Source organism: Patiria miniata, unplaced genomic scaffold, assembly GCF_015706575.1.
Source record: "Patiria miniata isolate m_02_andy unplaced genomic scaffold, ASM1570657v1 HiC_scaffold_14, whole genome shotgun sequence".
Classification (NCBI taxonomy): domain Eukaryota; kingdom Metazoa; phylum Echinodermata; class Asteroidea; order Valvatida; family Asterinidae; genus Patiria; species Patiria miniata.
The window spans coordinates 10,813,376-10,841,273 of NW_024037052.1; the positions used below are offsets into that span (position 1 = coordinate 10,813,376).

Sequence of the window (27,898 nt, forward strand, 5' to 3'; positions counted from 1 at the left end):
AAAAAAAAAAGATCGACGCGCATGGTTAAAATCGACGCGCGCGCTGACCAGAGACCGACTTATTTTTTTTTTTGGCCTAACAGACGGAAGAATCTATGAGGCGCCCTTTATGACTTTATTACGAAACCAATATATATAGAACGAAACCAATATATATAGAACGAAACCAATATATATAGAACGAAAATCAAATATATATAGAACGTAACTCCAATGTATATAGAACGAAAATCAAATATATATAGAACGAAACTCAAATAAATATAGAACGAGAAATATATATCAAACGAGAATTGTAATAATTATATAAAACGAAGCAAAATGCAAATGAACTCAATTCAAGGTGACTGTAAGGTCAATGCCAAATTCTGCTAGATGTACTTCCAAAATCTCATTGATTAAACAAAAATCTGCCAAATCGCCTATGATTTACACGAAATACATTATAAACACCTATACTCATATGCAGATGTTATAAAATGTCCTTAACCCCCCCCCCCAAAAAAAATTACAAATTATAAAATTTCCTTTACAAAAAAAAATATTCTTCTTTTTTAAATGGCTCGTGTCTAGCCTGGTTTCCAATGTCTACAATACTTTACTGTGTTCTCGTACCTCAACGCTTAGACTGGCCAAAAAAATAAAGCTTTTTTTTTTTTAGGAAATCAGCTCTGCTATATTTTTCCGTCCAAATCACCAATTTTGCAGAATTCTGCTAGAAATCCACAAGAATCAATTCAATCTGCTAGATTTTTTTCAAACTTTTTCCCCAAAAAAATCTGTCAAATTTAGCCGAAATTCGGCTAAAACGGTCACCCTATTGAAACGTTAAATATATAAGACGAAGCGCCCGCTAAATATATAGAATCAAACGTTAAAATATATAGATCGAAAAAGTAAAATATATAGATCGAAGCGCCCTCTACCGTCTACTTACGGAGAGTGAACATCTGGATTCCTGTGGTCTACATGTGTTGTACCCATAGTAATCCATGGTAACCCCAAAAAACGACTACGCTCACGCACAAACCGCCCTGTAAGGTATGGAATCTGGGAATTATAGTAGTTCAGTCGTTTTCCGCCTAGTTCCGGATTTTTTCCTAGTTCCGGATCGCTTCAATGTACCTTTTTATTTATTGTTATTTTTGATATAGTCTCCGATAATTATTTCTTCGGACGCAGTGCATTTTGGAAAGGAAAATGTAAGTTTCTTCATACACAAAGAGCTTTTTGATAAAATCTTCAGAAGAGAAATTTTGGCCAGATTTCCGACTCGCACTTTATTGACATGTTTGGACGGTTTGTAGCAAATTACAGAAGCTGCGAATCGACGATAAATTTTCTCCTCGGTTCATCACTCATACCGGTGATTTCGAATATTTTATTCAAACATTACAGTCGTATATACTCTTTCATCGAATGTTTGTTGACTGAATCAAAATAAGTTTTAGAGTCTCTATAATTAATTTTTGAAAATCTGCCAATGAATGACCGTATGTTTTTGCCTAGTTCCGGATCGCGTGTGCACTTAAGACCCAACTACACGCGCGTTAATAGTCGATTATGTTGTGACGTTTTCGTGTGCTAAATCATGGAGGAAGAAAATAGATCTATTTTCTTCCTCTATATGGTCAAAGTGATTTCGGTCCGTGTGTGAGTTCGTGCCGTTGTGCCGCAGACAAAAGTTTCAAAAGCATTTACGTTTTTCTCTTTTTAAAATTTGCTGGAATTCTCTTGAATTAACTATTTTTGGAAAATTAAATACTATACCTTATCAGAAATGTGCTTGACTCGGTTTTTTTTCTGGCTGAAAATTGATTTTCTCGTGTGCGGATTTTTTTTTTTTCGCGCGAAGCAGTGTTTGAGCAGGGTGTCGAGCGGTGCGCGCCCATCACTACCTGCTCTCTCACCCTGGTATTGGATAATTTGCATGTGCACGATTTTTGAAAACTTATGCAAATGAGGAAAAGAATGGTGCCTGCATGTGCGTTACGTTATCGTTTGTTTTTGTATGCGGGGTCTGGGGTAAAAACATAGTCAATTCGTCGCAGCGCGAGCATGGCGTGCCATACGAAACACGATTTATCTAATTAAACTGTTACGATCTTAACGAGACAACATTTCATATAAACAAATTGGAAAGGAAATAAGTATTTTCGAGAAGGCGTGGACGATCATGATCGCGAAAACATGTACTGCGCGTTGTGAGTAACAACACCTGACACTCAAGGGCGATACAAAATTAAAAATCCATTACTATAGCGGTATCGAATCAGGATACAGGATAATAAAGTTTCCTATCCAGGGAAGCGTGGTTGAAAAGTAAGCAATGGGGACGAGGTTGGTGTTTGATCGACTCGGAACTGATTGAACCCATCCGGAACTAGGAAAAAGGGCATCGGTACTTTTGACGCCGTAAAGTCAAATTAAAAGGAACTTAAATTTGGAAAATTATTGTGTAGTATCTCCATCACTCAAGGTAAAGTTTTTAATCAATGTCACTTGAATTTGTCACGTGGAGTAGTTTAGACGAAAGCACTAAGCAGCCTGAATGATGTTTGCTATCCGGAACTAGAAAAACGACTGTTCCCAGACTCCATACCTTACAGGGCGGTTTGTGCGTGAGCGTAGTCGGGCTTTTGGACGTCTATGGGTATCAACCACTGATCTCTATATAAAGACTGGTAGCTAATACAGAGCCGCACAATGTACGAATTTGACGCCATATTGGTGAGACCGGCTGGTGATCTACAAAGGACAAGTTGCCGTTTTTATAGACAGCATGATTTCTTTTGTAACTTCGCGGTTCACTTGACTTATATTTTGACCACCATCACTGACCAAGGTTAACTACAATTTTTCTAACGTCGTGGTTACTAAAATGCCGCAAATATAACTTTTTCGGCGTTTTGAAATAATAATCACTACGGAAATGTGTCCCTTTTAGAACATCATAATATGTGTACGTGACCAAAACGAGCGTCAACTGTTGATACAACGCGCGCGTATTTACGCGTAGAACGTTCGTATTATGCGCGGCCATCTTCGTGAGACCGGGGGCGAATTGGTCAATATGCGAAGTCTACTGTGTGAATGTTGTATGCATATCCGCTATCCAGTCTTTATATAGAGATCTATAAAAGATCTTGCGCATCAGATGGCAAGACAAGGTCCCAGACACTGAAGTCCTCAAGCGAGCGGAATTGCCCAGTGTAGGTGCTTTGATCATGAGAGCTCAACTTCGCTGGTCAGGTCATGTAGTACGGATGCCTGATGATCGACTCCCCAAAAAGATCTTCTACGGTGAACTAACAACAGGCAAAAGATCGGCTGGTGGTCAATTCAAGAGATACAAGGATTGCCTTAAAGCAACCATGAAGCAATGCAACTTCAATGTGAGTAGCTGGGAAGAACATGCCCATGATCGAACGGCATGGAGAAGATTATCACACGAAGGTGCATCAAGCTTCGAAGCCCGTCGCATCAGGGAGGCTGAGCTGAAACGACAGCAACGAAAATCTCGTCAGCTAGATGCTTCCCTACGTGTCCACCCCCACCCCCAACCTAGTGTGTCCAGTGTAGGACCGTAGCTTCCTGGCTAGAATTGGACTTATTAGCCATCTGCGAACACACAACACCAACTAGTATGGAGATGTTGGCTGTCATCTTCGAATTTCGAAGGACGAACTATATATATATGCGAAGTCTACTGTGTGAATGTTGTATGCTTATCCGCTATCCAGTCTTTATATAGAGATCAGTGGTATCAACACATGTAGACCACAGATGTTCACTCTCCGTAGGTAGACGGTAGAGGGCGCTTCGATCTATATAAGGTAGCAGACCAGTAAATAAACTTCCATAGACCCCAATGGTAAATGCTCCCACTTCAAAAATTCGGGAAAAATACTCACAACTCTCCAAGGTGTTCGAGACACACATCAAATTAAAGCTTATTTCATCATCTTTCATTTTCTGTTCAATTTACGGGGGGTCAACTGATAACTTTTAGGAGAAACTTCAATCTGAAGACGATCACCCCTGAAAATAGTCCTGAAGCCCATCGCCATTTTGAAAAACGATGCCTACACTCCATTGCAAAATAGAGCGCTTTTAGGGTCCAAATTACATCCAATTTACACAGAACTGCAAGCTCCCAGTCCTGTGCACGGCTTCCACCCATATTTTTTACAAACCTTCAAGTTCATGGCCCACAGCATGCTCAAATACCGAAGATTTTGAGGGCATGCAAATCGCGATTTGGCCGGCGCAGGCAATTTCGGGCCGATTTACTGGTCTGCACCCATAATTATTTTACTTTTTCGATCTATGTATTTTAAAGTTTGATTCTATGTATTTAGCGGGCGCTTCGTGTTATATATTTAACGTTTCAATAGGGTTGACCGTTTTAGCCGAATTTCGGCTAAATTTGACATTTTTTGGGGGGGGGGGAAATAAGTTTGACAAAAAATCTAGAAGATTGAATTGATTCTAGTAGATTTCTAGCAGAATTCTGCAAAACTGGTGATTTTGACGGGAAAATATAGCAGTTTTTGAAGAAAAAAAGTTTCACAGAAAATCTAGCAAATGATTTTTTTTAAGCAGATATCTAGCAGAATTCTGCAAAATTGGTGATTTGGACGGCAAAATATAGCAGAGCTGATTTCCTCAAAAAAAGGAGCTTTTTTGGCCAGTCTAAGCGTTGAGGTACGAGAACACAGTAAAGTACTGTAGACATTGGAAACCAGGCTAGACAAGAGCCATTTAAAAAAAGAATAATAACTTTTTTGTAAAGGAAATTTCATAATTTTGTTGTTGTTGGGGGGGGGGGTTAAGGACATTTTATAACATCTGCATATGAGTATAGGTGTTTATAATGTATTTCGTGTAAATCATAAGTGATTTGGCAGATTTTTGTTTAATCAATCAGATTTTGGAAGTACATCTAGCAGAATTTGGCATTGACCTTACAGTCACCCTAAATTGAGTCCATTTGCAACTTGCTTCGTTTTATATAATTATTTTAATTCTCGCTCGATATATTTTTCTCGTTCTACATATATTGGTTTCGTTCTATATATATTGGTTTCGTTCTCTATATATTGGTTTCGTTCTATATATATTTGTTTCGTTCTATATATATTTGTTTCGTTCTATAAATATTTGTGTCGTTCTATATATATCTTTGTTTCGTAATAAAGTCATAAAGGGCGCCTCATACACTTTGATCTTTCGCCTGTAGCCTATTGCTAGAGCAAACTAATTTACTTGAAATTTTAAAGAAATTGAAATTGTATTAAGTTCTTAACATTACATCTTGTTCATTAATTGCGTGTTTATCTACCGGTAACAAATTAAGCAGAGAAATTTATTTTGGCGTGATTTCGCGAAGTTATTTCGAAGTGGAAGACCGTAAACCCATTTTCTCAACATTCTGCTAGAACAGAAACAGAATTATGGTTGAAACGGAGTCCTCTTTCTGAATTGTTAGTTTTCTATTATCAACAATTCCGATTTCTACGAGCAGAAAATTGGAAAAAGCGTCTACGACCAAACAAAATTTCCGAATTTACTGTCTAGCAGAAAATCAGAAATTGTGTTTACGACCAAAGCAAATTTCCAAATTCCCACTATAGGCCTAATAATAGCAGAAAATCGGAAATTGCGTTTATGACCAAACCAAATTTCAGAATTTCCACTAGCAGAAAAATGAACGTTTGATACCATGAACCAAATTTAATTTTTGTTTACTAGTAAAAAATCAAGGCGGAATTTGTTTAAGCGGGAAATGAGGTTAGATTGTTTGGGCTTCTCCAAGTTGTTTGGGTATAAGAAACCCTCACCAGCAGAATGTTGGTGTTTTTATCAGTGAGAAATGCCCACCCTTCTTTTTTAATCTATAGGCCTTAAAGAAAAATAATATTTAAGAACGATAGGAGAGGCACTTGACTAATGATTTGTTAAACCTTGAGCAAACTAGATTTTTTGTTATGGGTACATACCTATGTTCCTCAATACCTATGTTCCCCAATACCGATGTTCCCCGAAATCCTTACCCTAACCCTAACCTTAACCCTAACCCTAATCCTAAGGATTTCGGGGAACATCGGTTTTGGGGAACATAGGTATTGGGGAACATCGGGTAGACCCCGTTTTTATTCCCCCTAAAAAGTCCAGTGCGAACGCGGCTTGACTTTGGTTAGTCGCCAAATATACAATTCCAATAAAATAACAAGTCGGCGTCAGCCAAGGGCGGATCTGGGAAGGGGCCAACGGGGACCATGCCCCCCCCCCCAAAAAAAGAACCCAAAGTGACGTGGCAATAAAGGCCGCAGTCACTGCATACACTACAATCCTTTACTCAAAGTGGTCAGATCGCACCACAGAGCATATAAAATCCAAAATAATTTGGGGCCGTTAAACGGGCACCGAACCCCACGCCAGGGACTCACTTTTTGGGGGACCACAAAAAACAAGTTGTGTTCTGGATCCGCCCTTAGCATCGGCTTCTAAAATAGAAGTACGGCTTTTATGTCATTCTAGCCTTGGTCAAGGCGTTCGATTATTCGTCCGTACATATGGGCAATTCCAAGCAAACAGGGACATGGCCCAAAAAATCAAATTCATTCCTGAACTTCCGTTTCATTTTGAAGTTGTTGCTAATAGATGTAAGGACCAGGATATCAGCCTTTTTAGTCAAATCTTCATCGTTTTCTATGAATGTCACGTTTCTTCCTGGTGATGTTTGGCTTATAAAAGGTACTTCTTTATGTGCATTTGATTTGTTTGCATATTTTTCTTGGAAAAAGCATCAGTTACAAATTTATTATGCAATTTAGTGGTATGATGACTTTATACCTTAAAAACAATAAAATAAAAATCTGCCCATGACTTTTCTTGAAGACATGTAGGTGCACAGCAGTGTTGTAGTCGAGTACTTTTTGCCGAGTACCGAGTACTGCCGAGTACCTAGTACCTACTAGTACTTGTGCTTCCGAGTACATACAAGAACAGGTCTCCGAGTACGAGTACTTGAACGTCCGAGTACGAGCTATCGAGTACGAGTACTTTGACATTCGAGTGCGAGTATACGATACTCCAAAAAAGTACGCAAGTAGTATTCGAGTACGAGTACTACAACACTGCTTATTTTGGGGGCAATTTCACTGAGGGTTCACTGTAGACTTTGAATAAAAATCGGAAAATCACGCGGAAATACATTTCTTTGTATAATCTCGCGTTTATGAACAAGAGTGTTTTTAGAACGTGATGAAATTTCATGTTCTGTGAAATTTCAGTTATCTAGGCGCTACAGGTGAAAAATCCAAGTGCGCCACGTTAGAAATAAAAGGGCACATCAACAAAATATAATATAGTATTTACAGCTCTATGGTTTAACTCTACGGGTTATAACGTGGTGACGTCTTGAATCAAGACCAGTTGTTCCTTGGCGACAGCGCTAGCGTCCTCCAAATTGCGACAGGTGTAGCGTAAATTTATGTCTCTCTGGAATACGCATTCATCAGTAGTATTGCGCATGCGTGAGTATGATAATTGGAGCGCATAGACATCCTCGGCTCCAGGGGCGCGTGCTCGTTCCTTACACTAACCCCTGGCTGTGATGATGAGGTAAATGACGCGGAATGGCTACTCACAGCGTACTGCGCGGGTATTTCGAAGATTGCACGCCGGGCGCGCCCATAATGCGCTCGCGCTCGCGTGCTTAGCTTTGCACGTAACGTCACGTACAAAAAAAATAATTATGATTTAAAAGTCGCGATGCCTGTACGATATGGATTATGTCAAACCCCCTGTATCTGTGGTTGTAAAGGCCAGAAAGGATACGTACATTTAATACAAATCTTTGCTAATTAACACAACTTCCAAACGTTGTGTTTGAAAGGATTAATTCTTCAAAATCACAACTTTTAACATTTTAAAGATGGCGTCGGCATGTAAAACGGATAAACTGCAGCCCTAATTATAATGTACTGTATTTTGGTATATTTAAATTACATAATTCCAGGGGTTACGATCGCGCAAGGCATGATGGGAAACAACATGGCGCTGCAAGATCGTACCCACGGGGCACGAGGTTGGTGCATAGCGCCATATTAATGGGAGAGTGACTGGTCACGTGCACATCACATGAGGGTTTAGGCAAAGGAGTCCGACTTTCATAGAAGTTCAATTTTCATATGACACTGGCCCTTGATGGCACGCGCGCATGCGTCGATCATAATGTCATACGTCAATAAATATAAATTCAAAGATCGCATTCCGATCCGCATGCAGTAAGTGTGCGCATATACGGCGGGTACCGGTTCCCGCCGCACGCACTAATACAAGGGTTGACTTACTTAGACCAACTTCTTAACCTTACTTAGCATTAGTCGTACGTTTGTCCTTTGTGTGTTTCATTCACCGCGTGCAGTTCCAGCGAAGGCAGCTAGCTGTATGATGTCCTTCACTGGAAAGGTATATATTCTATAGCCTAGGCCCTGGCCTAGCCTAGCTGGAGTTACCCAGCCCTGAGTTTTATCATTGGGTTGTCATCTAGGATGACAACCCAATGATAAAACTCAGGGCTGGGTAACTCCAGCTAGCCCTAGCCCAATTTAACGGACACCGGTGTCAGGTCAACTCGCCCCCCTGGCATGCCAGGGCCCTGGCCCGCTGGCCGACTCGCCCCTTACCGACTCGACCCCTACCGACTCGCCCCTTACAAACTCGCCGCCTGGCCGACTCCCCCCTGGCCGACTCGCCCCTTCCCCTCCTAGCCAACTCGCCCACTGACCGACTCGCCCCCTGACCAACTCGCCCCCTGGATAAGTATTGTTGATGTACCCTAACGTGGCGCGGCCCCTAATGTGGCGCACTTGGATTTTTCGCCGGTAGCGCCTACCTAGACTTTCTGTGAAATTTCAGTTTAAAATTTTGCTCTAGGCTAGAGCAAAAATTTAAACTGAAATTTCACAGAAAGTGAAATTTCATCAAGTTTCTAAACGGTCCTGTTCATAAATCGCGAGTTTATTTACCCGTAACAAAGTTAGAAGGAAAGCTATTTTGGTGTGATTTTCCGATTTTATTTTCAAGTGCAAAGTGAACCCTTTGAAAATGCCCTGAAAAATAAGAAAATAATTTTCTGACAAACATTTGGCTGGGTATGTAAGTAAAGATATTGATTACTTATCAGAATTTATCAAGTTTACAGGAATTCGTAAGTGTTAATTTGGAATTTTCCAAGATTTATTCAAGTGCGCCACGTTAGGGAACACTCCGCCACTTTTAGCCCCACTAGTGTGGCCGTCGGTATGCTGCGCTGAACCTTTGGCCACACACCGTGGTACCGCGCGCTACTGAGGACGAAGTTTTCATAAAAATTCAGGGCAGTTTCTTACATTCTCAGTTTCTTACTTTCTTATGGTTGTATTCTATGATGTCTCACCTGTCACTTCTGGGATGCTTAGGTCTAATGATGTTCCATTTTCCGAGATATTCTTCAATCTTTCTGGAGTCCATATGCACTCGTGAAACGTCTGGTGATGGCAGCCATTTTGAATGGGACAAGAGATGACCTCAAGCTGTGACGTCGCGTGTATGCAAATTACTTGTCGAGCGCGCGAGGGCGCGAGTTGCAAATGCGACGGCTGTTTCCTGTACCATGCATTTATCGTCAGGGGGCCACGTGCACCGATCTCTATTCAGGATCTACGGCACAGAAAACAGCCGTCGCATTTGCAACTCGCGCCCTCGCGCGCTCGACAAGCAATTTGCATAAACGCGACGTCACAGCTTGAGGTCATCTCTTGTCACATTCAAAATGGCTGCCACCACCAGACGTTTCACGAGTGCATATGGGCTCCAGAAAGATTGAAGAATATCTCGGAAAATGGAACATCATTAGACCTAAGCATCCCAGAAGTGACAGGTGAGACATCATAGAATACAACCATAAGAAAGTAAGAAACTGAGAATGTAAGAAACTGCCCTGAATTTTTATGAAAACTTCGTCCTCAGTAGCGCGCGGTACCACGGTGTGTGGCCAAAGGTTCAGCGCAGCATACCGACGGCCACACTAGTGGGGCTACGCCACTTTGTGCCCAATTTCTGGACACCACCGTTTTTGAATTTCGGATTAAATTTTATGAAACTGAAATTGTTCACAGAGGTAAAATAGCAAGCATTGATAAGGTAAAAGTACTAGTATTTCATTGCATGAATTTGAGGTTTGTCAACAAAGAGGTTTGGCAACACTACACGAGGAAAGTCGGGTAAGCTTCGAAGTGCGCCACGTTAGGGTACACGAGTATAGGCCCAGTATGGCACTTGGCAGTATGGCTGCACATTCAGCGGTCATCTTGAAAATGGAGGGGCCGGAAGTCATTGCCTGCTGTCGCGGCGTGAAACGCTATGGAGCCAAATTATAAAGGCAGTGGATATTTAGCCGGAGATGGCAAACCTTTAGTAGGCCTAAACGTTAGCTTGCCGGATATGCACTGAACATGCGCAGTTACTGTTTTTTGTTACTTAAAGTTAGACATTTTCCGGTGACAAATTTTAGTCTGGCTCCATGCCAACATTATCGTTGTAACTTCATATTCACAAGATGGGAATCGGACCATTTTACAATTTCAGACATTTTTTCCCTTTAAAAAGAAAATGTTGTTTAAATAAGATAGTGGATATATTGCCGGCGGTAATCCCGGCAAGCTAACGTTTACTAAAGGTTTGCTGGCGGCAATCCCTATCAACAGTGGGCGCTGTAGTCTCTAAGATAGGGCTGAATTATAAGATACAAGCTGATTTACCCGATCATAGATCGGGTATATAGGGCATAGTGTTGGGGATGAAAATGTGGGCAGTTAAATGTAAATGGGGGATCATTGAGGAGACATGCAGTTATAGAAAAGCAATTTTTGTGGTGTGATCTGAGGCAATTTCTGACCACTAAAACCAATTTGAGCAAAAGATCATCTTTTAAACATCATTTTCGAGCTTGGGGTAATTGAATCAGCTACACGGTATTCTGAGCAATAGAATCATTATAGTAGGCTACAATTTTTATTCGGGGAAGAATTACAAAGGGTCTGAATGATGGAGGAAGGTCATAATTTACTTTCAGTATTGGACTCTTCAACAAACGTAAACTTCTCACAATTTGCGAGACCGTCTGCGAGGAAAAAGTCGATTCAACTTTTATACAAGTTGATCAACCATCTTTATAAGAGCAAGTTTTACTCGGCCTCCGAGAAATGTTCGCTCCTGAAAGGATCAGAGACCACGGTCTCCCGCGACGCCAAAATGGCTCCACGTCCATAGAAAAATACAGAGAATTTCTTCTGCCAAATCAAGCACTTCAGGTCGTCCTAATTTGTCCGTATGGACCGGCGATCAGTTTTGTCGATTTTTGTGACTGCGTTCAAGATCGCGACCGCGACGCCAAAATGGCTCCACGTCCATAGAAAAATACGGAGAATTTCTTCCTCTAAATCAAGCACTTCAGGTTGTCCTATTTTTTCCTTACGGACCGGCTATCTGTTTTGTCGTTTTTTTTGCGCCTGCGTTCAAGATCGCGATATTTGAAGCAATGCATCGATCCTTTGTTGGTCCCAAACACGACACTGAATTATACCGTGACGTGGCGGGCAGCGAACTTACAGCGCTCAGCCTTGGTGGAAGCATAGAGCTAGTGAAAGCATGGAGCTGTAAACACATTATGGAAGCAACAGCACTCCATCACGCGACGTCACATGCTTGTGCAATGGCGAGCACCGTAGACCCAACCTCGTTTCCAGGGTGTGGAGCATGCTGCAGTACGCGTTGCCATCGACGGTTTTACGCAGACCCCGGAAGTACACAGTGTTCACTTTCGATTGGTCGGACCGCGCAAGGCATACTAATGTGTAGTCATTCTGAGTATTTGTTGCACTCAGCGCAGGGGCAACAAGCAAAGCATATGAAAGAATAGGGACACTTGGTGGCCACGCACCATGGACAAACAAATATTTTACCAAGGTCACCCCATACAACCGTTTGGTGAACACTTGCAGAACGGCCAAGTAGAACATGTAAACGGAACCCCTACGTCGAAGCCGCTGACCTCGCACAGTCTAGACTTTCAGAAAAGCCAGCACAGGGGGCGGCCAGGCAGTCAATGTGAAAGCACACACGATGACGGCAAATTCCTGCGCAAAACGCAGTCACGAAAAATCGACGAAGCGGATCGCCAGTTTGTATGGGAAAATTAGGACGACCCGAAGTGTCTGACCCGGCGGAAGACACCCTCCGCATTTTCCCACGGATGTGGAGCGATTTTGGCACCGCGGGAGCCCGCGGTCTCGGATCCTTTTAGGAGCAACATCGTCTCGGAGGCTGAGTAAAACTCTCTCTTATAGATATTAAATTACCACCAACGATTGTGTAGCAATTGTGGTCTAGTGGATAAGCAACGGATCTCATGAGTGGGAAGACCCGGGTTCGATTCCGTTCCGCGCTGGCGACATATCTAAGTTTTTTTTCCCCATCCCCCCAAAATAAGAATATTCTTCTTTTATTATTTTAACATGTCTCAAACATTTTATTGCAATGTATTACATTTTCTTGTTCAGATTTGTGGCTCTGGAGGATTTTTTTTAAAGGGAAATAAAGTCCGAAATTGTAAAATGGTCTGATTCCCATCTTGTGAATGCGAAGTTTCAACGATAATGTGGGCATGGAACCAGACTAAAATTTGTCACTGGAAAATGTCTTAGAACAAATAAACAGTAACCACTAACTGCGCATGTTCAGTGCATATCCGGCAAGTTAAAGGTTTTCCGTCGCCGGCTAAATATCCACTGCCTTAAAAAAAATCCTCCAGAGCCACAAATCTGAAAAAGAAAATGTAATCTACTCTTCAATAAAATGTTTGAGACATGTTAAAATAATATAAAAAAGAAAATTCTTATTTTGGGGAAATGGGGAAAAAAAACCTTAGAAATGTCGCCAGCGGGGATCGAACTCGGCTCTTCCCGCTCATGTATGAGATCCGTTGCTTATCCACTAGACTACAGGTGCTACACAACTGTTGGTGGTAATTATCTTATAATTCAGCCCTATCTTAGAGACTACAGCGCCCTCTGTTGATAAGAATTTCCGTCGGCAAACCTTTAGTAAACGTTAGCTTGCCGGGATTACCGCCGGCAATATATCCACTATCTTATTTAAACAACATTTTGAAGGATTTCCGATACAAATTATTCAAGAAACCAGAGATCCTTTATGAAGAATTTGTGTTCTACAGTGGGAGCACATTTGGGCACTGACCGATATAGCGCAGTGTGATTTTTCACCCATGCGTGCATCAGCCGGTCAACTTCGCGGTCCATTATTTCTGTTAAAGATGTAGCAGGCAAAGTTACTTGATGATTTGCCTAAACAGGAACTTGTGACATGAGTCGATCTTATTGGATTTATATTGATACTTTGTTCGTCCGTGATTGCAAGCAATCCGCCATCTTACATCACAACACAATTCCCAGCATTCATCAGAAGGTCAAAGGTTAATCAATGGATGCAAAAGTATGGAGCGCCTATGTGTACATGTATGTGGTCCGCTACACTTTCCCCTCCAAAGTCCAGTCACTCAATCTGAGGGATGGAAATTCTAGAGTTCTGATCATAAGTACATACATAAAAAATGGAATTAAGGTGATCTCATAATGTCTACACTTAAGAAACATTTTTGCAACTTAAGTCCACACGTACCAACGGAACACATCTGGGTGGAATGTTGTACTACTAGAGAACTTATTTTGTTGGCATAGATACAATGTAGTACGCACAACTTCTCCAACTTCAGTTTCTGGCATGACTAAGTAAAAGCCTAATGTAAATCGGAACAATCGCCGTATCAAAAAACAAGGAATGCAGGTGAACTAATACTGGAATTAAAGCTGACCGAATCAAAAGGGATCAAAAGAAATTAGTGTGTTCTTCCTTTGATTGTCTCTAGCGTTTTGTTATGCCCCGCGGCGAAGCCGAAGGGGCATACTGTTTCCGCCTTGTCCTTCCGTGGGTGGGTGTGTGGGTGGGTGGGGGGGTGGGTGTGGGTGTGTATGGGTGGGTGGGTGGGTGTGTGTGTGTGTCTTGTCAGCGCGATAACTTGAGAAATACTTAACATATGAACTTCAAATTTGGTTTGTGGAGTGTCCTTGGTAATCCTAAGAAGCCTTTTGCATTTGGGGCTCAAAGGTCAAGGGTCAAGGTCACAGTCGCTGAAACAATAGAAATGTTGTCAGCGCGATAACTTGAGAAATACTTTACATATGAACTTCAAATTTGGTTTGTGGATTGTCCTTGGCAATCCTAAGAAGCCTTTTGCTTTTGGGGCCAAAAGGTCAAGGGTCAAGGTCACAGTGACTAAAACAAAAGAAATTTTGTCAGCGTGATAACTTGAGAAATACTTTACATATGAACTTCATATTTGGTTTGTGGATTGTCCTTGGCAATCCTAAGAAGCCTATTGCATTTGGGGCCAAAAGGTCAAGGGTCAAGGTCACAGTGGCTAAAACAAAAGAAATTTTGTCAGCGCGATAACTTGAGAAATACTTTACATGTGAACTTCAAATTTGGTTTGTGGATCGTTCTTGGTAATCCAAATAGGCCTATCGCATTGGGGGTCGAAAGGTTAAGGGTCAAGGTCACAGTGGCTAAAACAATAGAAATCTTGTAGGCCCTATTTATTCTGAGATCATAGGGATTAGGGATTAATTCATATAATACCTACAGAAGACACTAATGCTGTCAATGAACGTTTCATGTGACCAAGGTACATGTACAATGTAAGTTGATGTTAAAAGAGTGGTGTTATGTCATGGAAACAGTCACGGTTGCGGGGCATTTGTGTTTGTAAACACACCTGACTTGGTTTTTTTTGGTTTTAACAACAAAACATGAACTTTTGGGCCTCAACAAATTCCAGCGCAGCTAGAACAACACATGTACATGAACAGAAGTGTTCAGAGTCGCTGATGATCACAGTGTTCCGGCTGAGAGTCTGTCTCATGCAGAGTTAGACGCAGTCGACATGGGCGATGACTATTTCAGATGACACAGTGACACTTGCCAACTTGGATCTTCCTGTTGTTCCTCATGGGGACGCTTGTGGGCTGGAATGGGGTTGGTGCAGACATCAGGGCCCGGAACTCCATTTCGCCACAGGGGTTCTCTCAGGCTGTCTCTGTGTCTCTTACGACACAGGGGCGTAAGTATTGCTGGAACTGTTCAGCATGAGTGGGGTTATGCTCCATCGCACCTGGCACTGGCTTTGGGGCAACACTTTCAGCCTGGAGCACTTTAGGGACTGCTTGTAGTTGATGATTGTCCTCCTTTATGAGCGGAGGGGTGCAACACAATGTTTGTGGTTTCTCCACCAACGTCAACAGGCAACGTGATTGTTCCCAGTGTTGTAAGTCCCATCCAGTAAGTGTCTGAACAGGGGACGAGTCAGGCACGGATGTTGGCAGTTGAGCACAAAACTCGTCAGTGACAAATGACAGTGTGGACCCAGTATCCACCAAAGCAATCACTCGGAAACTGTCGCCTATCTTGGCCTCAATCAGAGGGCTACATGCACGACGTGTGCGAGGGTCAATTGTTGAGTCCACATCAAGGGGTGGGGTGTGTTGTTGGATGAGATTCACTCGGCTACCCGGACTAGTGTTCATTTTCACCAAGGGAGTATGAGTCTGCTTTTTGGGGTGGGGCAGGGTAGGTACATTCGGACTCCTTGTGTCCAATTTGGTTGCATTTGTAGCACACGATGTTGTACAGGTTACGATGAGGCTGGTCTGGTCTGGTCTGGTCTGGTCTGGTGGTAGTAGTAGGTCGAGTAGATGGTTCGGTGCGGCCAGTAATGGTGGTTGGCGGTGAGTCAGGTTTCGGTTGGGGTCCGGTAGGTGTCTGGAGATTGTTTGATTGGCAATGAAGGATGAGTTCATCGGCTGTCTTGGCAGTTTCCATCAGCGAGGCAAACTTTTTCTCCCTCAGTTTCAGACAAAGCTGTTCATCCCCTGTGACAGACAGGAATTGATCTGTCAAGACAAGGTTGAATGCTCGTTTGGTGTCTGCATCGTTCAGTTTTTCTTTTGATAGTTGAACACATTTGTTAAAGTTCCACTCAAGACAATGAGCGAACTCTTCGAATGTCTCATCCGATTTTTTCACATCTGTCTTGTATTTCAGCTGATACGCCTTGGGGGGTAAAGAAGTAGCAAAGGTGGACGACCTCGACGATCTTGTCATAGTCCTGGTTATCTGTATCACTCAAGGAGTGGAATGCTTTCTGGGCTTTGCCGGTGAGATAGGGTTCCAATAGGCGGGGCCACTGATCTTTCTTTTTTTTTTTGGCAGCAACGGCCACACGCTCAAAGGTACTCGGGTAACATGCCACATCATCATCAGGCCCTAGCTTGTGAAAGTCAGGTAATTTGGGGCCCACATTCACGACGGGAGGCATTTTGGTAGCAACAGCACAAGCGAGTGTTTGACAAAGTTTCTCAGTGTCCTGGCGTCGATTTGCTTTAAGTTCCTGAATTATCTTGAGCAGATCAAGGGTCTCTACTTTCGGTTTGGCATGGGAAACTCTTCTACCATGTGTGGCAACTCGGCGAGACAAGTTATGTGTTCTGGTATGGTTTTGATGGTGGTCACATCAATATGATTTAGTTCACACAGTTGGCCAATGTGGTCGGCGGTAAAGCGATTGAGGTAGGTTGATCTATCCATAGCTACGACAACAGAATGGCTGAATAGTCTTCCTGACAACAGCACAAACGTTTAGTAACAGTTTCTTGTTCACAACAATAATTGGGTTAATCGCTACAATCGCTACAGTTCTCGATCTATGTGGATGATGACTGACAACACATGGATAAAGCAAAAAACACAAACGGTTAAATGTTCAATTTTCTGGTCCTAATATCACAAAGTCCTTTGACAAATTTTGAAGAATTTGTGTTGGACAGTGGGAGCACATTTGGGCACTGACCGATATAGCGCAGCCGGTCAACTTCGCAGTCCATTATTTCCGTTAAAGATGTAACAGGCGAAGTTACTTGATGATTTGCCTAAACAGGAACTTGTGACATGAGTCGATCTTACTGGATTTATATTGATACTTTATTCGTCCGCGATTGCAAACAATCCGCCTTCTTACATCACAACACAATTCCCAGCATTCATCTGAAGGTCAAAGGTTAATCAATGGATACAAAAGTATGGAGCGCCTATGTGTACATGTACGTGGTCCGCTACAAAGATTTAAAAGTGTTTTAACTATTTATATTTAAAATGTACAAAAAATATTAGTAAAGTTATTTGTTTGGGCTGGGACAAGGATGAAAACGATGCCCTTCTAGTTGTCCTTCTTTTTTGGAGGGTGGGGGGGGGGGGTGTTTTATGGGTGTTCTTATAAATTACACTTCACAACATTTCTGATAGTCAAAACTCAAAAAGCCTACAATAATGTACTACTGTAATAGTGCAAGTAATACTGCAAGTAGATTCGTGAAGCAATATTCCATAACTAGACTTTTACTCGGGGCAATCATTGAGTTGTAACAATTTGAAATAAATTAACATTTCACAAAATGTCTGAAGTCAAAACTCAAATAGGAATCTTTCATTTATTTGCTATAGGCCCCCCCCAAAAATACTCGGTCTCTGGTCAGCGCGTGCGTCAATTTTAATCATGCGCGTCAATCTTTTTTTCCCCAAAATTGTCCACGGTAGCTACAACAGCGATCTCTGTTGCCGCACCAACTCAAATTTTTGTAACAAGGAGCAGCAAGGAATGGGGAAATTTCACAAATGCAAGTGATGGAGGACACCAATGTATATGAGGACACAAAAAAAGGAAAATAGTACCCACCTTGTCTGTACAATCCAAGCTTTGAAAAAAGAAGAAGTTCCATCAAGTTCCTGTTTATTGTTATCGAAAAGTTGGCATAAAAATGTAGTGGGAGAGAATTACTTGTCATGGGGTGCCTGTCCAAAGATGTTGGCAGCACGTGCACAGACCGCGAAGTTGACCGGCAGCTTCGCACACAGGCCCCATGGGCACTCCTCGAAAACTCACGCTGCGCTATATCGGTCAGTGCCTAAGCTCACACCATCAACCTATATTTCCGACTTGGTAAGGTTTTCCCAACACAAATTCTTATTAAATGATCACTAGTTTCTTGTATTTGTACCGGAAATTCTTCAACTGTTGTTTATGGCTCCATAGCGTTTCACGCCGCAACCGCGGGCAATGAGTTCCCCTCCATTTTCAAGATGGCCGCGAGTTGACCTACAATCATTTCACCCTAGCCTAGAGTCGCGTCTAGCTAGACCCGTGAACATGGCGTTGTAAACAACACCACGCTCCGTCCAGGCGTAAATACACTCAAAATTGTCATGCGGCACGTTATTTCACATAAGAGTTTAAAACTACATGTAATATTTTCCTTTAGGTTAATCACTTACTTGTTAGGCTTTCTGTTAATTTATGTGAGTGTTGGATCTGTCATTGCCAAGAAATTTGATGAAAAATACGTCACAACTAGCCCCATAAATGTGGCCAATTTACTGGACTACCTCTGTAAATAAAGGCCACACTTGGAACATGTACCCTAAAATGTAGAACTTTGTCAAGTTTTTATTTTCACATGTAGACTTTGTTTGTAGGTTATTTACACTTTATAAGCACACTTACCCTCTTTAAAGTGAAAGAAAAGTAGTCCACCCTTTTTCAGATGTGATTTTCAGGTGATCGTGTAGTGTTAGTATCTAGTTTTGATCAAATTAGAGTCGAGGATGTTTTTTATAACCCTAACCCTAACCCTACCCCTAACTGTAATCCTAAGAATTTCGGGGGAACATCGGTATTGGGGAACATAGGTATTGGAGAACATCGCCCATGATCGGGTAGACCCCCTTTTTAACATAAAGCAGACTTCTCTCAATATAATGACACCTTTTTTTGTACGTTTTGAACAGTTTCTTGGGGTAGAAATTTCGATTCAGGTGCCATGCGATTCAGCACACCTAGCCCGAATGCCTCTGGCCGTACTCTACTATCAGAGGCATTCGGGCTACAGGGCGCCTTGTGTGTTCTCGGTGCTTCGTACTGTGAACCGGTGATCACTATCTTTATTTTCGTGATGTGTTTTGTCGTCGTCATCGTCATTTTACCTCCAAATTTCCCTCAAAATTCAAAACCCTGTCCTTTATCTGTGACATACAATGTACAGGCTTGTACGTATGTTCTTAGGCCAAGTAAAAAAACCACATGTTCAGTGTCCTGCCTTTTTGAAAAACAAGGAAGGAGGCCCCCTTTTTTGTTCCCCTCCAAAATGGCCACCCAACCGGGCTATTTTTCAAGATGGCCACCAGCTTTTTTTTTTTAAATGGTCGCCACTTGGACTCGGGAAATGACATACCAGTACCAGCTTTACATGGGCTAGATGCAACAGACAAAGAGGCCAAACTGATGTCCCTGCTTAAAATTTATCATTTTTTTTTTGTTAGTTTTTTTTTTTTTTTCCTGGGTGATTTGACAGATTTTTGGAGTGAAGCAGAATTTTAACATGGTATTACGGTCATCCTGCCATGTAAGACAGGTGGTCGGGTACCAACTGGTGGGACTCCCGCCGTGTTGTGCATGCGCAACTTAACTCAGGGTACCAGAGTACCATGAACACGTTCGTTGTGACTAGCCCCATAAATGTGTCCAATTTACTGGACTACCTCCGTAAATAAAGGCCATACTTGGAACATGTACCCGAAAATGTAGAACTTTGTCAAGTTTTTATTTTCACATTTTGATTTTGCTTGTAGTTCATTTGAAAGTCCCGATTGTCCGTAATGCATTTCCATTGAATTTTTTATTTCTTAGTTGGCTTTTAAAAGTCGCCATTTCGCTCAAGTCGTCGTGTTACTCTCGGTCCCATTTCCATAAAAAGCATCACAAAATCTTTTGTGTAAGTCGGCATTCAACAAATCACGCATTGGCATCGACTTCCTGTACTGCGATTGGCAAAGTGTTGAGTGAAAAGTGGTTTCGCACGGCCTGTGATCGCTGCATGCATCGGTGTCGAAAAAGGGTGTCCTACTGCATACATCACATATGCATCGTGAGCATATCAATATCAGTACGCCCTCTAGTCTATACACATGTATGCGCTCTGTCCATTTTAGGGGTTGTCTTATTGAATGACCAGTGCTGCAGTCAATGCGTGCGTGGTATATACCGGACCACACACCCATTTAATTTGTTACTGTGCACGTACATATGGGCAATTCCACGGTTACTCACGTTACGTTTTTGATGTACTTTTGAGTTTCCTTGGGCTGTAATTACCTTACTGAAAAGGTTTAATAAGTGTTATTCCCATGGTAGATAGAGTAGACTTAGCCCTACCTTAGCACCAAAGATGACATCCAGAAAAATGTGTTATGTATGATAAGGCCAAAAAAAAAAATCAGTTGATCTCTGGTCAGCGTGCGCGTCGATTTTAAACATGCGCGTCAATCTCTTTTTTTCCCCAAAATGTTCTGCGGTAGCTCCAACAGCGCCCTCTATTTCCACCCCTCCTTGTTTTTACCAAAGAGCACAAGGAATGGGAAATTGCACCAAGGCAAATGATCGAAAGCACCAAGGCAAATTATGGAGGACACCAATGTACATGAGGACACCAAAAAAGCAAAATAGTACCCCACCTTGTCTGTACAATTCAAGCTTGAAGAAAGAAAAAAAAAATGCAAAAAAAAAAGAAAAAAAAAAGCCGCGTCGTCGCGTCAATTCCGGAACTTTGGTCTGACCAGAGACCGAATATTTTTTTTTTGGGCCTAAACAAGACGCCCGAAATCGGGTACTCGCGTTACATTTTTGGACATGCATAAAAAGAAAACATGCTTTGATCAAAAAGTGTCCTCATACAAGCAACCTGTGGAAATTTCTTTTAAATGGATAAAAGACCATGCCATGGGGCACACATAATAAGAGTAAAACAAATCCTCCAAAATCTCCCATTTTTTTTTTGCAATCCACAAAAAACATGGTTACTCACGTTACAGTTACTCACGTTACATTTTGTCCAACCCATCTCAGAATTGTTTGGCATGATTTTTTTTTACTAAATTATCATAATTAGTATTTTTCTACCCAATAGGCGTCAGAACTACATAAATGTGGCCAATTTACTGGACTACCTCTGTAAATAAAGGCCACACTTGGAACATGTACCCTAAAATGTAGAACTTTGTCAAGTTTTTATTTTCACATGTAGACTTTGTTTGTAGGTTATTTACACTTTAGAAGCACACTTACCCTCTTTAAAGTGATAGAAAAGTAGTCCACCCTTTTTCAGATGTGATTTTCAGGTGATCGTGTAGTGTTAGGCCCCTATCTAGTTTTGATCAAATTAGAGTCGAGGATGTTTTTTATAACCCTAACCCTAACCCTACCCCTAACTCTAATCCTAAGAATTTCGGGGGAACATCGGTATTGGGGAACATAGGTATTGGAGAACATTTTTTTGGGCCTAAACAAGACGCCCGAAATCGGGTACTCGCGTTACATTTTTGGACATGCATAAAAAGAAAACATGCTTTGATCAAAAAGTGTCCTCATACAGGCAACCTGTGGAAATTTCTTTTAAATGGATAAAAGACCATGCCATGGGGCACACATAATAAGAGTAAAACAAATCCTCCAAAATCTCCCATTTTTTTTTTGCAATCCACAAAAAACATGGTTACTCATGTTACAGTTACTCACGTTACATTTTGTCCAACCCATCTCAGAATTCTGACTTAAATTTGCATTTTGGATCTCCAATGGCAAGTAGGCCTACTCCAAGATAAAGGTTTTCATCTGACATTATTCTGACACTATTACAGTGCATACTGATCCCCTGATCGGGAATTTGATGTTTCTTCTTAAGTCCAGCTGTAATTTAGTGGGTTTGTTTTAACTAATGCTGAGCCATCAAAACAAACCTCTCATGTTCTGAGAGTCTGCTAAAACTTAATTTATGCCATTATAGCACAGAATATTGGGTCCATGGGAAGGCCACACTATCATGCATCTAGTTGTTCTTGTACTGGAGGACATGAGAAGTACAGCTGGGTATCATCAGCGTATGTATGATAGGAGAGGTTGTGACTCTTGATGATGCTGTGTAGTGGGAGCGTGTAGATATTGAACAATTTTGGACCGAGAACCGATCCTTGTGGAACAGAACTTTAAATGAACTGTGTCGGCGGTAGCGTCTCGAACACATACAGCTTGTGACCTGTTGGAGATGTAGGATCCAAACCATTGGAGAGCTTTCCCCCCAATACCAATCTGCTGTACTCTTTCTAACAGAATTTCATGGTCAACAGTGTCGAATGCACCACTCAGATCCAGAAGGATAAGCCCAGTTACCCTTCCACCATCCATCGCTGTGAGTATGTCATTTTGTACTCGTAGGATGGCTGTCTCAACGCTGTGATTTACTCTGTATGCAGAATGAAAGTCGTCGTGAAGGTTGTTATCTTTTAGGTAAGACTGGAGGCGAATGGACACCACTCGCTCAATAACTTTAGAGAGGTAGCTGAGGTTTGCCACAGGACGGTAACTTGCGAGGTCATTCTTGTCGAGATGTGGCTTCTTGAAGAGAGGTTTCACAAGAGCATGTTGCATACACGTTGGGAATGTGGCAGAATGGAGGGACTTATTAACTATCTTTGCGATGAATGGGGCAAAGACATCAACATGTTCCTTGAGGAGACCCGTGGGAATTCGATCTAGCTCACATGTCGATGTTGGTGAACCCCATGATAACTTTCTTTACTTCAGCAGTGGAGGTAGGGATGAAGTCATTCAGCACTGTCTCAAATTATGCTGTCTCAAAGACCATTTTGCACCATAAACAGGAAAAAATATGCTTAAAGGTATTTTTAATGCTTGAGGTTCTTTGGTTTAAGATAAACAGTTATCAACAAAATCAACATCATCAAGCAAAAGTCAGTTTGGGTATAGTTTGGGTGACTCGGGCTAATAAACTTGGTTACTCACGTTACATTTTTGGTTACTCACGTTACAAAAGTTACTCACGTTACCAAATTTTGTTGCCTTTTATTCTTAAATGTGTGTATTAGTGTCAACAAAGCACTTATATTTATATCTATGTTCATGCAAAGAATGATAATCCTAAATACCAAAATTTAATTCATTATAAATGTTGGTGAAAAAAAACTTTTATATCTTTTCGGTTACTCACGTTACATTGACCAAAAAAAGGTATAAAATGCTACTTTTTGACATCTACAAATGGATGACGGCTGTGAATTGACATATGTTTCAGAGATTATGACTATCACACATGTACATGCTAGAAATAAGGTTATGATATCTCCAATTGCATTAATAGCAATCAATGTTTAAACTTTACCTAATTTTTTGAGTTCTTTGTAGTGAAAAAATATTTTTCACTTTACGACACGATTTCTCAAAAAATGTTTGATAAAATTGGGTTTTCTTTGTTAATTTCTCATACTTGAATGTATACTCTGTAATAAAAATGTGAAACTGGGTTAAAAAATATAACTTTTTTCTTAGCCATGTCCGTCGAACCGTGGAATTGCCCATATGTATCGTGGTCTCCACTATCAATACCCCTAACGTGATGACACAATTCGAGGATTAATTTGCTGGATTCAACTCAAGCATTAAGGAGACAATCCAGGGTGAATCGAAGCCAATTTTAGTGCAATGAATCATTGCAGAAGAGCATTCATGTAAGCCGGCACAAATTCTCGGGTCCCGAGAGTGCTGACTTAGCCGGAGTTTACTGTACAAGCATTTTTTTTATGCAAAACAGTTGTTGAGAGGTGTTTTGTGAAGACGGAAAAGACAACAGGATTGTTTTTTTAAATTTATTTATTCATTTATTATTATATTTTTTTGGACTTGCTGATAAAATTTTTAGGATCGCAGCCTAAAAATAGGGTCGATTGGGTAACCAGAAGCAGAAGTATTTTTTGTTTTGGCCTAAAGTCTCTTCAAACTGTAGTCTGCAACACAGGAGTAACATTATTTGACCTTTTATTCAACCCATACATGTAGCTGTAGAATCAAATAAGTGCGTATTTTAGATGCAAGGGACATTAGATTGCAGGGAGGTACCGTCACTCACGTTACATCAATCACATTACTTCCTCTTCATGGTTTCTAATATGCCATAAAATCTGAGTTTGATGAACTGCAACATAATGAAACTCTTTTGAACCTTTCTCCCTGCCTTATACACAAAAACTCTCCATAACAGTCACATTTTGCATGTTAAAACAAGGTGCCAAAATGACTACCAAAAAGTCATTTGAAGACTTTTGCCATATCTCACGAATGCAATTTGCTAAATTTAAAATTCTTTTTGCATTAGGTTTGTTAAGCAATAGGTAAAAATTGCAAAATGTGTGACGTCATGATGACGTTATTAAAAATTGAGATTTTTTAAAACATATATAAAAAGGGAAAATCCAATTATCATGAAACTTGGTGGGTAGGTAGATAAAAGTACTAGTACTTTTAGTTGGCCTCCACAAATTCTGAAATTTCATAATGATTACGTCATTGGTTGATTTTTAATGTTTTTTTTTGTTGAAAATTTAAAATTATATTCTGCATACAATTTTTTTTATTCATTTAATTGGCATTAAACTTGGTACAAACTAAAACCACAATTGAATAATGTGCAAGGAGAAATATTGTTACGATGACGTCATCATGGGGCATGTGACGTCATCATGAAAGGACGTTTTTCAAAGTTTTCTATTTAGAAAACATTCGGTCTGATTGGCTCAAAATGTTGTATGATCCTGGTCCAACACGGGTTTAGGGAAATTAACCTAAAGTCATGATAAAAAAAAAATTAATTCGATTTTTAATGAGATTTAATTTGATACAAAAAATCAATCTTTGTAACAATTTTTTATGCATGCAAAATCTTCTGCAGATCGGTGGTTATTACAGATTTTAGGAGTTTTATTATCTTCGACAAATATGTCAAACTTGTCTTCAATTTTTTGAATGCAAGAGTATTTCTGATCCTCACGTGACCGTTTTTATTATCCTCTACAAAATTACAGGGCGCTTGCAGTTTTACAACTGACATTCGACCGAGATTGCATGAGCTTGGCAATGGGAAACTGTACTCGGTGTAATTCTACGCAGCTCGCTGATATTTCGCCTACCACATTCTCGTAGTACACATGGTCATGATGGACAAAAATATGTTTTGTGTACATGTACATTGTGCATATATACATTGATGATGGAGTCTCACATCGTTGCCAACGCATGAATACACAGCAATTATGTCGAGTTAAGTCCTATTTTGGGTTTTTGCATGGGAGTGGAGTCTTGATCCACACACTCGACCATACTTTGGGCTAGTGAAACCTGGGATAGGGTCTTGTGTGCTTGTGCACTTCAGCTTCCTTTTTGTTCTCTTTGTCTCCAGTTGAATTTGTCTGTCGTTCTTGAAGTGCCTGACTGCTGAATGGCAGCCTTGGCGCCACGCATTTCGGTGTTGACTGTGTTCCCAGCCTCTCTCTAGGCTACATGTGCGCAAGTTATGATTGTGCCCAAGTACTGCAAGGGAGTTTGTGTTGAGACCTTGAAATTGTTGAGACCTACGATAATCGGTCTCGAGACCGGTCTCGATACCGAGACCTGCCTCGAGACCTACATCACTGCCTCGAGACCTACATCACTGCCTCGAGACCTACAGCACTGCTTGCCGATACAATTTTTAGGGTTGCAGCCTAAAATAGGGTTGAGTGGGTAACCGGAAGCAGAACTATTCTTTTTTTTTTGCCTTAGGGGTGTTCACTTACTTCAGTGGCACACACAAGTGACACCACATTGCCCACCCACCACTGCTGCCCACCCATTTCTTTGCTAATCCCTGTTGCTAGTCATGACACATTCCATGTTGGTTAGGTACACTGAAAATTGTCCTTGCTAACTCCCTGTACATGTACGAACTGCAAGCTTGCCAGGAGGATCCTCCCAAGATTTACTTGCAGTAGGCCTATTTTTTTTAATAATGTTAACATCACTTTGAGCCTGAAAATAAAAGATCACCTGGAGAGGTTCTCAGAACCTCGTGCAACCCACCTGTGGGCATTTTTGAATGTCAAATAAAATGAATCACAGTATTCCGTCTGGCTAGACCGTCCGTCTGGCTGGAGCGCCCGTCCGTGCAGCTTAGTTTCCGGATGATAACTTGAGTTAGAAATGTTGTTTGGGATTGTAACTTCAGTAGAGGGTTGCCCTTGGGAGTAGGCAAGTTGGGATTGGTTTTGGGGTCAAAGGTTAAGGTCACCGTGGTGAGTTAAGGGGAAATGGTTTCCGGATGATAACTTGAGTTAGAAATGAGATTTTGATGTCTAACTTTGGTAGGGGGTTGCCCTTGGGAGTAGGCAAGTTGGGATCGGTTTGGGGGTCAAAAGGTCAAAGGTCAAGGTCACTGGTGAGCTGAAGGTAAATGGTTTCTGGATGATAACTTGAATTAGAAATGAGATTTTGGTGTGTATCTTTGGTAGGGGATTGCCCTTGGAAGTAGGCAAGTTGGGATAGGTTTTGGGGTCAAAAGGTCAAAGGTCAAGGTCACCGTGGTGAGTTAAATGTAAATGGTTTTTGGATGATAACTTGTTAGAAATGAGATTTTGGTGTCTTACTTTGGTAGGGGGTTACCCTTGGGAGTAGGCACTTTGGGATAGGTTTTGGGGTCAAAAGGTCAAAGGTCAAGGTCACTGTGGTGAGTTAATGGTTTCTGCATGGAATGTCAGTTTGCCCTTTTCGACAAACTTTGGCTGAGGGGTTTCAACAGCAACGCTGTTATTTTTTGAAAGTGCTCCCACTAAGTGTCATTGTTTTACGCTCTATTTTTAATGTAGAAAAGCAAAGAAGACACATGGAAGGCTGATGAGTTGGAAAGGTCCATCAAGGTAAGATTACAAGGATCATTGAGTATGGCTTGATTGCATTCAGCAGCCATCTTGGAGGTTTTGAAGCTTATTCATTAAACAATGAATGCACAAGAGGTCTACTCATGCGTGTCCCCATTGACAAATAAGCACACACCTCCAAGATGGCTACAATTCAAACAAGCCATACAGCCAACTCTCTCTAACTGAGACCCCGTTCCCACTAGATCCACCAATTGGGGGATCTGATCACCTTTTGCCAAATTGCCGAATCAGATCGCCCAATTGGTGGATCAGATCCAGCAATTGTGTGTAATGGGAACGCTAACCTTTATAAGGTGGATCAGGATCAGATCCACCTTTCTCGATCAACCTCTGGACTAGGATACAGATCCCCCAATTGGTGGATCAGATCCTGCAATTGGCAGATCATGCTCAAATGGGAATGCAAAAGGTGGATCTGATGCGGCAATTTGACCTGTCAACATCCGCCCGGTGCACGAGTGGCACGAAAATTGTGCGGTCTTATGAATGAAGAAACACGTTTTTAGGCATGTAGCTCGTAAGAAAAATTCCAGTTTGCACAACATGCACAATAAACAACTGCCGAACTACAGGCTTGCAAAATGTGTCACGACGCATGCATGATGCATGCATGCAGCGCACGTGGTATATCCTAATAAAGCTACACTAGGCCTTGTACAATTTTCGTTGGGTATTCGTCCGTTTCAAACCTTTTTCTTTTGTGAATTTTACTTATTTTTACATTCATAAATAACTCTGTGTTAGTGTAAAGCCCGCACTCGCCAAAAACACGTCACTTTGGCACAGTACAGAATCATAGAAAAGTTTACGAGTATGCGATGAGAATAGTGCCGATAACACGGTACGT

General features: G+C 41.3%; 1 protein-coding gene across 1 annotated transcript in view; it reads left to right on the forward strand.

Annotated features, from left to right (window-relative positions):
• Positions 1-8,199: 8,199 nt before the first annotated feature.
• The window catches only part of LOC119722043 (cytoplasmic dynein 2 intermediate chain 1-like), a 244,618-nt gene continuing 224,919 nt past the window's right edge, over positions 8,200-27,898 (forward strand). The window contains exons 1-3 of the mRNA XM_038192032.1: positions 8,200-8,478; positions 16,396-16,467; positions 26,977-27,027. Of these exons, the coding sequence (XP_038047960.1) occupies positions 8,458-8,478; positions 16,396-16,467; positions 26,977-27,027 (144 nt within the window). The 5' untranslated portion in view covers positions 8,200-8,457. The remainder of the gene's footprint in view (positions 8,479-16,395; positions 16,468-26,976; positions 27,028-27,898) is intronic.